Source organism: Microcaecilia unicolor, chromosome 11 (assembly GCF_901765095.1).
Source record: "Microcaecilia unicolor chromosome 11, aMicUni1.1, whole genome shotgun sequence".
In the NCBI taxonomy this organism is placed as follows: Eukaryota; Metazoa; Chordata; class Amphibia; order Gymnophiona; family Siphonopidae; genus Microcaecilia; species Microcaecilia unicolor.
The window spans coordinates 203,797,537-203,815,025 of NC_044041.1; the positions used below are offsets into that span (position 1 = coordinate 203,797,537).

The following is a 17,489-nucleotide window of genomic DNA, read 5'->3' on the forward strand; positions in this document are numbered from 1 at the left end:
TACCCAGGTAGACTATGTGAAGGTTAATTACAAAATATATGGGGGTGCAGAAGTATCCATGGACCTTGCATCTCCATTCGCAGTTCAACAGGTTCATAGATTTGGAAATTTAACCTAGGCCTGTATTTCCCTCCTTTATCTCTGGTATAACCTGTCTTTAACATGGCTGAAGTTGCACTCTGAGAGGTGCAACCTTCACCCCGATGGATCTCACTGGCTAACACACCACTTACCTGGCCAGATCCTTCATGTGCTCTATGGTCAGGTCTTCAAGACAAGCAAAATCCATTGCACTTTTCCCATGTTTGGTTTTGAGCTTAATGCAGGTGGTCCTGAGAGAAGTTCTATTTTTGTTCATCCTGTTGCATGTAAGGTGGAGGGACACGTCCAATTACACATCTCTCTTAGTCTTCAAAATTGTGAGATGGATTTTATTTTCCAGTTGATGGACACGATGATGCCATAGATGACATCATTGCATGCCACCTTCGACATCACTGTTAACATTTTGGGTACAAAGGTACTTGCCCCTTCTTCAGGCAAAAAAGCTTTAGGAGGAACTTTTTTTGTTGCAATAACATTTTCAGATCATAATAACTTATTCTTTCCCTATGTATACTTGGGCAAACCATATCAAGCTGTTACAATCCAGTTAAAATTGAAATATGCCTTTTTATTGTCATTACCAGTCCAATCAGGTAGCTGTGTAATGTAGCATGAATATGTATCAGAAGTCACAGCTGTGTGGAGGAGTGGCCTAGTGGTTAGGGTGGTGGACTTTGGTCCTGGGGAACTGAGGAACTGAGTTCGATTCCCACTTCAGGCACAGGCAGCTCCTTGTGACTCTGGGCAAGTCACTTAACCCTCCATTGCCCCATGTAAGCCGCATTGAGCCTGCCATGAATGGGAAAGCGCGGGGTACAAATGTAACAAAAATAAAATAGATACTATTGGAGATTCTACATGGAATGTTGCTATTCCACTAGCAACATTCCATGTAGAAGCCTGCGCAGCCATATTGCTGATCTGCAAGGGCCGACTTCTACATGGAATGTTGCTAGTGGAATAGCAACATTCCATGTAGAATCTCAAATGGTAGCAACAGTGGAGCAGTGGCCTAGTGGTTAGGGTGGTGGACTTTGGTCCTGAGGAACTGAGTTCGATTCCCACTTCAGGCACAGGCAGCTCCTTGTGACTCTGGGCAAGTCACTTAACCTTCCATTGCCCCATGTAAGCCACATTGAGCCTGCCATGAGTGGGGAAAGCGCAGGGTACAAATGTAACAAAAATAAAATAGATACTATTGGAGATTCTACATGGAATGTAGCTACTATTGGAGATTCTACATGGAATGTTGCTATTCCACTAGCAATATTCCATATAGAAGGCTGCGCAGGCTTCTGTTTCTGTGAGTCTGACGTCCTGCACGTACCTGCGTGGCCACATTGGTGATCTGCAAGGGCTGACTTCTTCAAAAGCGTGACCTCATAATGAGGCAGTAAGGCACCTGCTCAAGTCAGATAGAGGTGTGGAGCACTTCCTCTACAGGATTAAGGTGGGGATCTGTTGAAGGAGACATCTCAGTGTCTCTTACCTTGGTTAGACACCTGCTCCTGTCTTTTTTCTTGCCGGAGACAGCTGGAGCCAGGGATGCTAAGAAGGCAGCATTTACAGCCCCTGAGAGGAGGGAGTCCAAATCATTGTGCAATGGTGACATCTAGTGATGAATAGTAGCCAAACTTAGGTCCCATGTTTGCAGGGTTCCAGAAGGAGCCTCGGAGCATAGCCCTTAGCCAAGAGTTGTTCCTGCAAGAACTGTACTAAAAGAAGTAAGATGGAAAGATAAGAACATAAGAATTGTCCTACTGGGACAGACCAAAGGTCCATCTAGCCTAGGATCCTGCTTCCATCAGTGGCCAATTCAGATTACAAGTACCGGAAGGGAATACAAAATAGAAGAATTGTTTTTGGGTAATTGATGGATCCCAGCTCTGGTATCCCAAAGGAGCAGGAAGAAAATTGACTGAGGGCTGTTGTGATGTCTGGTTGTAGGATCAGAGATAGGGAGGAAACCTTTGGAAGTCACAAATGATGATTCGTGGTTAGGTCCAGCTGAGCTGGAAGCATAAAGGAGAAGGAAGATAACGCTGGGCTAAAATTGTATTGTAAAAAGAGGTTCTGCACTGTCCCCAACCTTCTCAAGAAGCAGAAGTCCCAGATCCTCTACAAGGCAGTACACAGCACAACCACCAAAACCCCAGACTGGACAAGGTGCTGAAGCACAAGCTGAGAGCTTTTTAGAACAAATGATGGGACCTTAGAATCTCAGGCATCAGCTGCTGGATTCTCTTTTGCATGACAGGATCACTGGCTGGGCTCGTCCACTGACTAGTGGCCTTCTGCATTGAATTTTCTACCATTCACATGTTGTTCTTGTGCAACTGCACAATCGCTGCCAGTGTAAGGCAGACACCAGCACAGCACTGAAAATTTCCTGGGATATTCTGCCATGATGGGGCATACATTAAAAAAAAATGTGTAAGTGTTTTCTTAAATTCAGAAACATTGTGAAAGCTGATTCCCACAGATCTTTGAATACGTAACTTAGAGACTTTGAGGTACTTGAAAAGTACTATTACTACTACTTATCATTTCTATAGCGCTACTAGACGTATGCAATGCTGTACACTGGACATGAAGAGACAGTCCTTGCTCGACAGAGCTTACAATCTAATTAGGACAGACAAACAGGACAAATAAGGGAATAACTAAGGTGGGAATGATAAAACATGAGTACTGAACAAGCGAGTAAGGGTTAGGAGTTAAAAGAAGCATAAAAAAGGTGGTCTTTTAGCCTAGATTTGAAGACAGCCAGAGATGGAGCTTGATGTACCGGCTCATGTCTTGAACATCATGGGGTAAACGGTCTTCTCCATAATCAGGGCACTAGGAAACCCCAGAAAACATGGATTCAGTACAGCTCCCTTCCAGTCTGCAATCATTCTGCATGGTGCAGGCATCTTGGTGCTTCTGCTTCTCTGTTCTGATTCGCAGAATACAGATAGCTTAAGGTTAGGTGCAATATCAGGTTTCATGGTTCAGGTTTATTAAAATGTTGATATACCACCCTACAACAGAGGCCTTCAGGGCAGTTTACACAATAAATATAAAAAATGTTAAAATCAGAAATAAAGAATAGAAGAAATGGACTGGGACTGATTGCAGTGTGAATCACCAAGGAAGCACAAAAATATAAGTAAGGCAGGGCTGAGTTGCCCTCAGTCCAGAAGAGGTGCTGTGAGAGGACTTCCAAAGAGGGAGAGATCTTCACTGGTAAGAATTTGATTGGAAATTGTTTTTAAACTTGGGGAAAGATAGACTTAGAATTAAGTAGGTAACCTCAGAGTTTTTATTTTAAGTCATTCTGCTCACGTAGCAAAGGAATAGTTTTTCTTAGCATATAAAGTCTCTGTTACAGTTCCATAGGCTAGCATTTAAGGGGACGATTGTACATAACTAATAGGCACAGGAAGCCTCAGTTTAGACTTCAGTTAAATTTGCTGATGACACAAAGTTAATCAAAGTTGTTAAATCGCAAGAGAATGGTGAAAAATCACAACAGGATCTTATGAGACTGGGAGACTAGCCAGCTCATAATCAAAAGTAATCGCCGGCTATTTCCCGACACAAATCGGGATATGGCCGGCGATTTCGCAAAAGCGGCGAAAAGCATATAATCGAAAGCTACATTTGTGATAGCTTCGCCGCTTTCCCTTCGCCTCGCCGGCGAAAGTTCAAAGGGGCGTGTTGGCGGCGAAGCAAAGGCGGGACATGGGCAGGCTTGGGCGTGGCTACCAGATGGCCGGCTTTCGCGGATAATAAAACCCGGCAATAAGCAGTATTTCGCCGGGTTTACTTGGTCCTTTTATTTTCACGACCAAGCCTCAAAAAGGTGCCCCAACTGACCAGATGACCACCGGAGGGAATGGGAGATGACCTCCCCTTACTCCCCCAGTGGTCGCCAACCTCCTCCCACACTAAAATTATTAAAATACAAACCTTTTTTGCCAGCCTGTATGCCAGCCTCAAATGTCATACCCAGCACCCTGACAGCAGTATGCAGGTCCCTGGAACAGTTGTTGTTGGTTGCAGTGGACCGCAGAAAGGCAGAGCCAGGCCCATTCCCCCCCCCCCCTACCTGTTCCACTTGTGGTGGGTAATGTTGAGCCCTCCCAAACCCCCCAAAACCCACTGTACCCACATGTAGGTGCCCCCCTTCAGCCCTTAGGGCTATGGTAATGGTGCACACTTGTGGGCAGTGGGTTTTGGGGGGGATTTGGGGGACTCAGCACACAAGGGAAGGGTGCTATGCACCTGGAAGCTAATTTGGTTGTTTATAAAATATGTTTGAAGTGCCCCCTAGGGTGCCCGGTTGGTGTCCTGGCATGTGAGGGGGACCATTGCACTACAAATGCTGTCTCCTCCCATGGCCAAATGCCTTGGATTTCGCCGGGTTTGAGATCGCTGGCAGTTTTTTCCATTATCGCGGAAAAACAAAAGTGGCGATCTGAAACCCGGCGAAATCCAAGGCATTTTGCCGGCCCACACCGTATTATCGAAAAAAAAGATGGCCGGCCATCTTTTTTGAAAATACGGTTCCGGCCAGCTGTTGCGCCGCTGCCAAAATAGATCGCCGGCGACCTATTTCACCGGCGACGTTCGATTATTCCCCTCTAGGCATCCAAATGGCAGATGACAATTAGAGGGGCATTTTTGATATGACTTCTAAATCTGATTTTGGATGTTTTGCAGAAAATCCAGTAGCAAACTCATTTTGAAACTCATTTTGAAACTCATTTTGAAATGTCCAACTTTTTGTGCTTGGTGCGTCTAATATATTTTGGACCATTTTTGAAAAGAAAAAAAAATCCAAGGGAAAAACACATAAAAACAAGCCATTGGAATGTATGGGGAGGCCAGCATTCTCAGTAGACTGGCCCCTTAAAGTGAGCAAGTGCAAAGTGATGCACATGGGAAAGAGGCACCCAAACTTAGCTGCGTGATGGAAGGTTCCACATTAGGAATCAAAAAGAATCTAGGTGTCATCGTTGATGATAACGTTGAAACCCTCTGCTCAGTGTGCAGTGGTGGCTAAGAAATCAAATATATTCTTAGATATTATTAGGAAAGGAATGGAAAACAAAACTGAGAATGTTATGATGCCTTTGTATCGCTCCATGGTGCGACCGCACCTCGAATACTGTGTGCAATTCTGGACACTGCATCTCAAAAAAAGATACAGTGGAATTGGAAAAGGAACAGCGAAAGGGGACGGAAATGATAAAATGGATGGGACGACTTCCCTATAAGGACAGGCTAAAGTGGCTAGGGCTTTTAAGCTTAGAGAAAGAGACAGCTGACTCCAAAAATCCTAGGACTTGGTGGCACGCATTGAAGCTATTGAGTAGTAAATTTTAAACAAACTGGAGAAAGTATTTCTTCACTCAACATGTAATTAAACTTTGGAATTCATTGCCAGAGAATGTGGTAAAAAGTAATAGTAGTAGTAAAAGCAGTTAGCTTAGCAGGGCTTAAAAAACGGTTTGGATATTTTCCGAAAAGAAAAGGCCATAAGCCATTATTAAGATGGACTTGGGAAAAGCCACTGCTTATTTCTAGGATAAGCAGCGTAAAATGTATTGTACTGTTCTGGGATCTTGCCAGGTAATTGTGACCTGGATTGGCCACCGTCCCAGTGTGGCAATGCTTATGTTCTTATGTTCTAAAGGGGAAAAACTGCAATAAAACACATGATCAGAACCAAAAGAAGAGCAAAAAAAAAAAAAAAAATACAAGAAATGTACAAAAGTCCAAAACCAGGAGCAAAATCTGAAACTTGCTGAGCTTTCTATTTTCTTGCTCCCATAACCTACCTTGTGAAACTCTCAGAGCAAAGATATTGGGAGGTGACAAAGGATTAGCAACTCAATGACATGTTTATAGAGTGGTATTGATGGTTTAGCACCCATGACATTTGTAACTCAAGACATACAGTGTTAGTTTACTGCAGGAATGAATGCACGGACACCTCCCTTTAAGAAAATAAAGGCAGATACAAATTTATTGTTCAAAAATGAGTTGCAAGAGGAGAGCTAATTCCACCTCCCTTCACGTCAAGGAGATTTATAAAAGAAAGTGGCTCCTCAATAGCCGTTTTGTACACAGAGGCAAATTAGCTGGAATTGGGCTTTAAAAGTTCCTCTAATTTGAAAATGTTATTACAGTAATACCTCTGTTTTCGTCGATAATCCGTCCGAAAACAATCGGCGAAATCCGAAACCGACGAAAACCGAGGCAATTAACGAGGATGCCCAAAATTGGCTTTCGATTATGCTGATTTGGGCATCTTCGGGAGAAGGGCGCCCATCTCCCGATTTGTATCGGAAGATGGACGTCCTTGTCTTTCGAAAATAAGCCGATTTTGGCCGTCCTCGGGAGAAGGACGTCCATCTTCTGATACAAATTGGGAGATAGACGTCCTCCTTTTTCAACGAAATCCGAGGCAACCAACGAAAACCGAGACAAATTTCTTGTCAAAAAAATCAACGAAATCCGAAACCAACGAAAACCGACATATTACTGTATTATTTTTTAAAATAAATTTTAGAACTGATGCTCACCCCCTTCTGCCAGCTTCCCAGTTGTTTATTCACTAAGAAATCCTTGTTCTTCCATGGAGGCACCCGAGCCAGTCAGGTTTTCAGTATAGCCACAATGAATATTCATGAGATAGATTTGTATGCAGTGGAGGTGGTGCATGCAAATCTATCTCATTGAATATTCATTGTGGGTATCCTGAAAACCTAACTGGCTGGGGTGCCTCCAGGGTCAGGTTTGGGAACCACTGGTCTAGGCTTATGATAGAACTTTTTACCCTCAAGGAACTGTGCATGAATTGATGCGGCTGTTATGGTAAAGCTTGTGCTACATGGCTGATACTGTAGTTTGCAAATATGACCCTTAAGTTCTGTGTAATGATGACGTAATCCAGAGGACAGGAATATTTGGGTGGGCAACATGTCCTGCAGCATGAGAGAAGGTTTATCCAGATGTCTGATGTTACCTCAGGAAAGTAAACGCAGCCTGGGCTTCAAACTCCGTTGTCATCATGCAATCAATTCAATTGTAAAAGGTATAATGACCACCTATCACCTGGGAATCATAATATAGTCACACAGAGGCCTAAAAACATCAACGTAATGGTCCACACAAGTATCTGTGTTGGTTATTCAAAACTGGGTTCAAAATGCATTTGTTCTTCGTCATCATTTGGCTTTATCCGGAGCTAGTCATTCCTTTTTCCAGTAATTGGGGGTTGGATGTATCTTTGATAATGTTCTTACCACTTACTACAAAGAATGGGATCTGCATGTTCTAATACAAGGTTTCCCCATCAACTCCTGGGCAAATAAGGGATACTAGAGTATCTCATGAGTAATATCTACCCCTTTCCAAATACCTCTATCATATATTCAATGACCAACAGGGCACTCAACTCTCAGCTCTCTCTTCTCTATCCCAGTGTCCTTCTTGCTGAAATACTGCAGTAGAGGCCCAAACCCTGTTTTCCCAGTTGCTTTCTCATTGAAGTACAGGCAACGTTTGCCATCAAGCAAGATCATGAGAAGGTTCAACTTTCTTTTCCTTTCTACTGAGAGACTGAGAGATGAACTAGACAGAGACTTTTTCCATGAAATGGATTCATTGAGTGGTTTCTGCCTTACAAAGGAATGACAAGACAACAGTGGGTAGCTGTAACACCCAAAGCTGTTCTGTTATTCCTTTCTCCAGAGTTGTTATGGTGGACACCAGTGTTGACTTTAGCGGCACCAGTAAACGCATTGTCTACCTGAAAAATGATGCACTGAATGATGCAGAGTCTCTGAAAATTAAGTAGTAAAGGACATTGGTTCTGGTGTCTACTACTGTTCTTCACATGATGAGGAGGGGATCAGGTTTCATTATGGGCTTTACAGTGTTTATGGCATCCAGGAGTTTTTGATTCATTTATGACTGATGACATTTAGAGAAATGAAAAATATACAGATATAAATAGATACATTCAGATAGACATTTCTATCTATCTATCTATCTATCTATCTATCTATCTATCTATCTATCTATCTATCTATCTATCTATCTATCTATCTATCTATCTATCATCTTATAGGAGAGTAATAAAAGTACAAGATGCACAGTGCAAGGTGGAGCAAGCAAGTTCTGGAGAATTTTATCTATCAAAAGAAACTATGTTACACTTAAAAATGTATTACAGTATCTCATATCATACCCAAACATAGACAGTGACAGCTTCTGGACCCATGTGAAAAATCAAATCTAAATTATGAATTTATTTGTAGACATTGTGCACCTCTGAAATTAACTCCAGATTTCTGCAGTACCTCTTGGCTGTGATACCTTCTACTGTGCCAACCAAAAAAGTTTTGTATGTGGACATTTCAGGTCACACAAGTCCCTTCTTCAGATGCAGGCCTCACTCTGCAACATCTTTTTTGCTTAGTTCAATTAAAGTTACCAAGGCCTTCAAAGATGCCATATTTTTTCTCCAGGTCTAACATAACTAGTACAGCTCTATACTCAACCAAAGTGTTATGATTACCATGTTTAGCTTACTTCACTATGTAGAAATAAGAGTCAATCAACAAGCTGCAGGAGAGATCTTTCCGTTGGACTAACGTAATACATCTGTGCAAGCTTCTGAGAGCTGCCTTCTATTTACAGACCTGCTGAAGAAAGGATAACCCTCAAAAGCTAGTTAAAGATGTAGTACGTTTGTCAGTTGACTCCTGTTTCTACAACTTGATTCCACATTTCTACGGAAGCTCATCCAGGAGGGTGAAGACCCACAGTGCTTCTGCTTCACACATTCAGATCTTCTGCTCTGCAGATCTGTGCATCCTTGCCTAAATGTAGTGGAAAACATGTACTATTGTTCTGTAACTCTATTGATTTGTGCACCAGAAAAAAAGATTTCTCTATAACACCACATATAATGCAACTTTCTCACAACAGCCTTCAGTTACAGAAAAGCACCACCACCCATTCCACCACGAATCTTATCCAAGCCTCTGATCTCAGTCACTGCTCAGAGCAGCACAGAATCCACCCATGAAACGTACCTGCACAAGGAGGCCACCAGGCTGCACTCCTGGTCCGCAGATGCCCAAGATCACTGCAATGCCACTGAGAGCTTGGAGAACACAAAAGTGAGGGGACTGTCCTTGGATCTATCTTCTGTCAAGCACAGAGCTGCTCCCAAGCCCATCACTGTGATCCCCAAGGCTGTTCCATTAAGGGAAGATCTGAAAGCTGGAGCACGGCAGAAGAAGTGGCGACCATCTGTTGGTGTCCAGGTAAGTTCTTGTGAAAACTTTAGCTCTGACTTTCTGAACACTAACTTAATTAGGACATATGTTGCATTAGTCAACTCAAAGGATCAGTATTGTGCCAAATAAAATAACATCCAAAGGAGGGCAAAAGCAGAAATCCCAAAGGGTTTAAGACATCCATAAATAAGAAGCTGATATCTAGCAATCCTGTTGGTTCCCTTCAGGATGGAGAAGGGGATGAAGTGGAGGGAATTGACATTCAGTAGAGATTTCAAATGACTTGTAATTTGGTGATGAAAAATACAAACAATAGAACGTTCAACGCAGCAGAAGTTCTCTAATGTTGTAATTTAGTGACGAAAAGTTACTAAGAATAGGATAGTTGACACAGCAGGTGTTCTCTGATGTTTGACAGGAGGCCTACAGCAGAGAGAAGGTGGTTGGGAAATCTAGATTCTAATTATAAAATCTCCAATACAATTCTCTTCAGCTTCCTTTCAGCAGTACAGGCAGCTATTGTTAAATCATTACATCTGGTATCAGACATGTTAATTACATCAACAATGATGCCAGTACGCAGGATAATTACATATGTAAAGAGGACCAAACCAAACTCTGTAACTCTTTATTGATGCACTACACCAAAAGGTGTCCTACTTCTGACTTTCAGTCGATTGATAAGCATAGTTTCTAGGTAATAACCAAATGAGAAACAATATCGTCATGTCTGTAAGACCCTGAAGCAAAACAATAACTTACGAAACAGTAACCATCCTTGTTAGAAAGTCACGAGTATATGTCAGCTCTGACATGTTTTACTGAGCTAACCAAAAAGTCATTGAACTTTGGAGACCCCACGGCATCATCTTCAGCTGATGGTGACCTGGATAGTGAGAGCTTATGTGCTATAATATCTTTTTGGTTGTTGGTTCAATGAAAGATAGCACAGCTCACAGAGTTTTCTCTTGGACCGATACAGGTACTAGATTTCTTGTAATGACAATGGTCCACACATATGACATACATCAACAAAGGGCTCAGAGGGGCGGCTTTTGGATTCTCAATAGTAACCCGGCATTTACCAAGAGATCTCACATCAATGCAAACTGTAAGACAAGAACCCCCTCCCCCCACCCCATTCTGACTGGCTCCAAATGTAATGTATTCACAAGGGCATATCTGTAAGCAGAACGTTGCTCAGTTCATTCTTTGCTCATTCGTTGGTTTGTTAATTATTGTTATTAATTGTTTGTACTCTTTTTATTGATTGTAAACTGGGGGTAATTCTCAAAAGCTAAAGTCTAGATCCGAGCTCAAATTCAATATTGGCAATTATGTGCAATAATAATATAGAGCGCTAGCGTGTGTCTGCGTTTAGGCACCTAACTTTAGACGCAAGTTCTTATGTTAGCGCAATGGCTTGAGTAAATGCTCAGACCTAATTGCAGTCGGCATTCTTAACCTTAGCACGCAAGTGCTGAGCCCAGTCCTGACCCGCCCATGCCTTTCCTGTCCACACCCCCTTTGCAGTTGTGCACTATGGAATTTGCAAGCTAATGGTTATAGTATACTGACTACGTGCAGTTACGTGTGTAACCACAAATTAGTGCCAATTAGCACCGATCAATACCAATTATAGCCAATTATTGGTTGATAAAAAATACCAATTAACACCTGATTAAAACAATTAAGTTATGTGCGTAACTGACGCAATCCTGTAACTCACATACAGAACTTTGCACACCAAGGGTACGATTGTGCACTCAAGTTTTTAGAATGAGCGTAAGATGATGTAAGAATAAGCAGTCGGAGGGTCATGTCTTGTGGGTGGGGTGGGGGGGGGTACTTTTAGTATTTTGTATTCTGTATTTGGTAAAAACATAATAAAATTGAACAGGAAGTGCATGAATGGAATGGAAGGGAATTCTGGCCCTTCTTAAATGCTGCTTTTTCTAACGCTTTTTGTCACTGTTGGAATTTATCCTTCCTAGAATAACTACCTGAGCCTTTGGGGAATGATTCTATCCTGGGCATCTATATGTTTAGGTGTGAACATTTATGCCTGCCATGGAGCTGGTGTAAGTGCTCAAAATACACGTGGATAAGTTATGAGTGCAAGTGTGAGGCTCACTCGTTATCTGCTGGATGGATAAGCGCTCTAGCTGCCATTTTTCAGAGTCAGGATCTGGATAAAACTGCTGAGTATTCTCACACTTTCTGCTTAGTGCCAGGGCAGAATGAGGGTGGAAAATGAGCGTTCCGCTTACCTCTGTGGATATTGTGATATTCTGCCACTGTCTCCATAGCTATGCAGATAACGTTAAGTCAGTAAACATTTCAGGATGTTTGTAATCTAGATCTTCCATCAATCATGGAGCTTAAGTCAGTGAAAAGGCAGGCTCAAGGCTTTTTGGGAGCAGTGCTGCTTTTATGGAACAAACTCCAGCATAATTCATGACTCTCTGATGATGTGACTTTTAGAAGACAGTTGAAAACCTGATTATTTGAAGAGTGTTCGTGTACTCTCAATGGTGAACAGATGTTTCTATGTTCATTCTGTTCTTGATTAGGGGGAGGGGGATGGGTACTTTTTATTGTTATATATTCTGGTTCTTATATCCCACTAACTCCGAATCAATAGACGTTCAATACTGAGTAACATAATGAAAAATGGATTTTTAAAAGTAAGATCATTATATCAAGGATTTTTTTTAAATAAGTAGTTTTCAAAGCCTTATGAAATGAAAAGTAAAGCGGAGAAGCATGTAGATCCAATGGCAATGAGAGCCAAAAGTGAACAGCCTGATAATTAGAAGAATCCTCTAACATTCTCTTAAACTGTATTCCAGAAAATGGAGAATTAATCGATATGGATCTCTAGATCTTATAAATCTACGGTCTAAGAGAAAAGATACCAATTTTAAAAAGTAATCTGGGGAAGAACCACCAAATATCTTGAAAATCACATATGCCAATTTGAAATAAATACGGGCCTGCATAGGAAGCAAGTGGAGAGATGTCAAGGCATGAGCGGTGCTATCAAATTTTCTCATGTGACCTATAAGCTTAGCAGGAATATTTTGAAGAAGATGAAGCCTAGCTTGTAGCCTAACTAAGAGAGAAGCTGTAGTATAAATGGGATAGAACAAAAGCCTGAGCTAAAATAGCATAATGTTTTTTTAATCAAAGTACTGACAAATATTCCGTAATTGCTGGAGCTTTAAAAACCCTGTTTGTTCTTTTTAGTTTGTTAAACTGAAAGTGGTGTGTTATAAAATTATACAGTAAATTAAATAAAATTAGTAAATGAAATTAAACTGTTTAGCTACACAACTAGCTGTTGAATATTCCGATTCGCTACCGTATTCAGTTCAAGCTTCTCCTAATGACCTTCAAATGCACTCAATCTGCAGCCCCCCATTACCTCTCTACCCTCCTCTCCCCCTATGTCCCCACCCGTAACCTCCGCTCTCAGGACAAATCACTCCTATCTGTACCCTTCTCCACCACCGCTAACTCCAGACTCCGTCCCTTCTGCCTCGCATCACCTTATGCCTGGAACAGACTCCCCGAGCCCTTACGCCATGCGCCCTCCCTGCCCATCTTCAAGTCCTTACTCAAAACCCATCTCTTCTCCCTTGCTTTTGGCGCCTAACCACCTTCCCCATTCATGATACACTGACTACACTGACTACATAGTTTGTTTACCTTTAGATTGTAAGCTCTCTTGAGCAGGGACTGTCCTTCCCCATGTTTTAACTTGTACAGCGCTGCGTAACCCTAGTAGCGCTATAGAAATGCTAAGTAGTAGTAGTAGTGAATATCATCGCTATCCCTAAAGTTGGCACATTCAGCACCACGTGCTGTCCGGACAGCGGCATTGCACCTATGGACTAGATTTAAATGGTGCAGCCAGTGCTTAAAAATACACTGGCCAGGGCAGTTAAAAATCAATTTGGGTATATATGTATGTCTTTATTACTAGACTTCTGTTTGTAAAGCTTAGCCTGAGGATTATTGCTTCTCGTTTATGTTGCTTCTAGGTTGAGACCATCTCAGATTCTGATGCGGAAAACAAGAGACAGAGGGAGTTCCACTCCGTTGGGGTACAGGTGGAAGATGACAGAAGGTAAATCCTCAACTTAACTGGGCAGGAAGAACAGCTGGTATCGCTGTGCATTTGCCACTTCTATGCACCAAGTGGGCAGTGGTGCAGATGTGTAGAGCAGTGGCTCCCATAGAGATACCCTGAAGATCCAACTAGGACAATGTGGGAATAGCTGGTTTAGAAAAAACATAAAAATACTTACATTAACACTTGTACTTAGATTTACCTAGATGAGCAGACACTTCCTGTTGCCTCAGTGTGAGCTTTATACAATAACCATCTTATGATGTTTAGCATCTAATTCCTAAGGGAAGATGGTGAGCAGACAGATAGTAAAATATAGAGTCTTGCACTTCCATAGAAAGATAACATCTGATGCACAGAGGCAGGTCAGAGACACAGGGAGTGACAGGGCAGAATGCAGACACAGATCCTGACAACTGGATGCAGATAGGGAGAGACAGCAGGAAGGTAGAGAGTGAATGAAGGCTGCAGACAAAATGAGAGACAGCCAGATGCAGAGACAGTAAAAGGACAGGTTGCAGAGAAAGAGAGAGAGAGAGCAGGATTGCAGAACACAGAAAGGCATAGTTGGATATAGAGCCAAATATTGAGAGTGCAGCAAGATGGTAACAAAGAGCTGGATGCAGACATAGGAAGAGACAGAGGGTGACAGCAGGATGCAGCACAGAGAGTGTCAGCAGGGAGTGCAGCAGACTCACTTACAAAGAGTGACAGTAGATTCATAAACAGAGTGAGACAGCAGACTCATACTGAGAGAGGAGGACACAGATGTAGAAAGTGACAGCAGGACACAGCTAGAGAGCGTACTAGCAGGATGCAGAATCTGAGAGTGATGGCAGGATACAGGTATAGATACACAGGCTCAACTGAACCAATGTGTCTGCTGGTGTCCTTAAATGCATTAGACATGACTTCTTTCTCAGTACTCTCCAGAGTCACTGAAGCATCTTCTTCTTTTGGATAGACCTGGACCAGGTTTCCTCTTGTTTTGTGGCTGCTCCGGTTCTGGAAGGCCTGTGGGGTGCCGGTCACCATGGTAACAGAGCAGCGAGCTGAGGGACCCACAGAAGGAAGCAGTATGAACTGACCTGTGCAGGCACTGGTGCTGTCATATCCCCCAACCCCACTATCGTGAATGACCTGAACACTTCCCCCACTACCCCCTGCCAGATTTGCTAGCTCTAGTGCACTTTGCATCAAGTAAATTGCATTGCCAGGCGCCAGGGGTTAATAGGTTGCCATTAAAATGATCAGAGAGAAGGTTCCTTATTGTGGGCATCCTGAAAAGCAGGCTGGCTAGATTCTCCTCTAGGACTGGGTTGGAACTCCCTTAAGGGAACGGACTGGGTGCATGAGCAGAATATCTGTGTGTTCTGATGGAATTTGATGCAACAGGAATGAGGGACCCTGGCAGCATTCAGTCATGTGATTCCATTTATGTCTAGCTAAGCCATCTGGCCGGGGACCCTGGCAGTATCCTGCAGTAGGAATAATAGCCTTACCTGGGGATTCCCGCATTCCCTTCCCTACAGTAGAGAGATGATGCATGCCTGCCTGTGCATGGAAATCCCTCCAGGCATCTGAAGCAGGCAGGGACTGGACTGTTCCACTGCTGGTGTAGTCAGAGGGGAGAAAAAAAAACAGAGAAAAATATAGGAAAACCTCAAATCTGTCATCGCAATTATAGTCCAAAGGACATTTGTTTGCTGTTCCCACATGGTGTGAGGGCTCCTTTCTTCCAGCCTAGGACTGAGACATGCTTTACAGTCTGAGCTGAGGAGCAGAAATCCATCAGCTTTCTCAGTATACTGAGAGGAATGGTCTGCCCAGCCTGACTTAGCTTTCTGCAGGATCCAGACAGTTTCCCTTTCCCCACCTAAGGTGCAGGAATATAAAACATTCCAGAGCCCTGGAGGTGGACAGTGAGACAGACCCTGCCCTGCCTGAGTTCCTGTGGTGGGGAAGCCTGAAGCAAATCTCCATGAAGAAACACAAAAACTGTCCAAAGGTTAAGAGCCTTCAGCTGTGTCAGAAGCAGCCTGGTAACCTGGGTCACAAGAACTGAGCCAGTCAGAGCTGAAGGGAGCGAGGAAAGGGAAAGGGAAAGGAGATGGGATGCCTTTCTGTGGTTAAAATCAAAGTAGTTTACATATTAAGTACAGGTACTTATTTTGTACCTGGGGCAATAGAGGGTTAAGTGACTTGGCCAGAGTCACAAAGAGCCACAGTGGGAATTGAACCCAGTTCCACGAGGTTGCTGCACTAACCATTAGGTCTGCACTTACCCCTAACTCAGTTAGCAGCAGTGGGGCTGGAGCAGTTCTGTCCTTTCAACCAGAATATTAATAGCAAGGAAAAGGTTTCCCCAATTCTTTATTGTTTCAAAACCATTTTTTCTTTTGGATGCAGTCACTGGGACTGACAACAGCAGTAACACCTGAAGTCTTGCTTTAATCTAGTGAGCAGGAAAGGCTGCTATAGTGTTATACCACGATAGACCACAGAGTAACACTCTTGTGCTGTAAAGAGAAAGGAAGAGCATAAGTGTCACCTACGAACCTTAATGCAATATAACTCTGTATTTCTCATTCCGGAAATGGCGATCGCCATTATGGAACAATGTAATCCACATTGAGCCTGCAAATAGGTGGGAAAATGTGGGATACAAATGCAACAAATAAATAAATAAGAACATAAGAGTAGCCATACTGGGTCAGACCAACGGTCCATCTAGCCCAGTATCCTGTTTTCCAAACAGTGGCTAAGCCAGGTTACAAGTACCTGGCAGAAACCCAAATTCTGGCAACATTCCATGTAGAACCCCAAAGAATAGCAAGATTCTGGAATCCTAAAGACTGACAAGATTCCATGTAGAACCCCAAAGAATAGCAAGATTCTGGAATCCTAAAGAGTCACAAGATTCCATGTAGAACCCCAAACAATAGCAAGATTCTGGAATCCTAAAGAGTGACAAAATTCCAGGCAGAATCTCAAAGAGTAGTAACATTCCATGTAGAACCCAAAAGAAGAGCAAGATTCTGGAATCCTAAAGAGTCACAAGATTCCATGTAGAACCCCAAAGAATAGCAAGATTCTGGAATCCTAAAGAGTGACAAGATTCCAGGCAGAATCTCAAAGAGTAGCAGCATTCCATGTAGAACCCCAGAGAACAGCACGTTAATCCCAGTCTCCCAAAAGCTTCACTTCTGCCCATCACACTAGTACTTTAGTCAGAGCGTGTGGAACCCAATTGGGCCAGAAAGGCAGCACAAACAGCCAATGTGCCCTACCCTACGCTCTGGGGAGACCTTGCCTACTAATGCTCCTGCTTTGATGATGGCTGCAGGTCTGGGGGTGTATTTTGGTACAGGTCACTGATCCACAGAGCTCAGGAGGAACTCTATAACCTGGAGCCACGATGGCGCAGTTAGTGCCAGTTCTGTAATGGCACTTTGCCATTACTGAATGCGAGTGCAGAGCCACGCTGGCATGCCAACATGTATGCGTCCACTTACAACAGGTCAATGGCTGCCAGTGCACTACATGTGCCAACTGATGCACACGGCTGATTCTATAAGTTTTGCATGTCACTTGGTGACCCACCCATGCTCCACCCATTCATATGTCCCCTCGCAGTTCTGCGCTAAGCAACTTTGGGGCCCTTTTACCAAGCTGTGCTGGCGTCGGCCCATGTTCTGATATGCGCCGAGGCCTCCTTTTACTGCAGCTGGTAAAAGGATTAGTCTCTCTTTTCTGCAGGAAATGTGGCCATTTCGGGGGAGGAGCCATTGATGTGGCAGTAGGGGTCCAGTGCTAACTCGGCAGCACTGCCCGATTACCACCGGGTATACCCAGGCACTACAAAAATAAATATATGGCGGAGCACTGGGGTGGGAAGTAGCCCAGCAGAACTTCCTGTTTAGCGAGCGGTAAGCCCACATTGGGAT

The 17,489-nt window shown here is 43.2% G+C and overlaps 1 protein-coding gene across 1 annotated transcript in view; it reads left to right on the forward strand.

The window, feature by feature from the left end:
* Positions 1-17,489, forward strand: part of DLGAP3 (DLG associated protein 3) — an 87,159-nt gene that overhangs the window by 58,298 nt on the left and 11,372 nt on the right. Inside the window, exons 5-6 of the mRNA XM_030218462.1 lie at positions 9,094-9,434; positions 13,454-13,539. Of these exons, the coding sequence (XP_030074322.1) occupies positions 9,094-9,434; positions 13,454-13,539 (427 nt within the window). The remainder of the gene's footprint in view (positions 1-9,093; positions 9,435-13,453; positions 13,540-17,489) is intronic.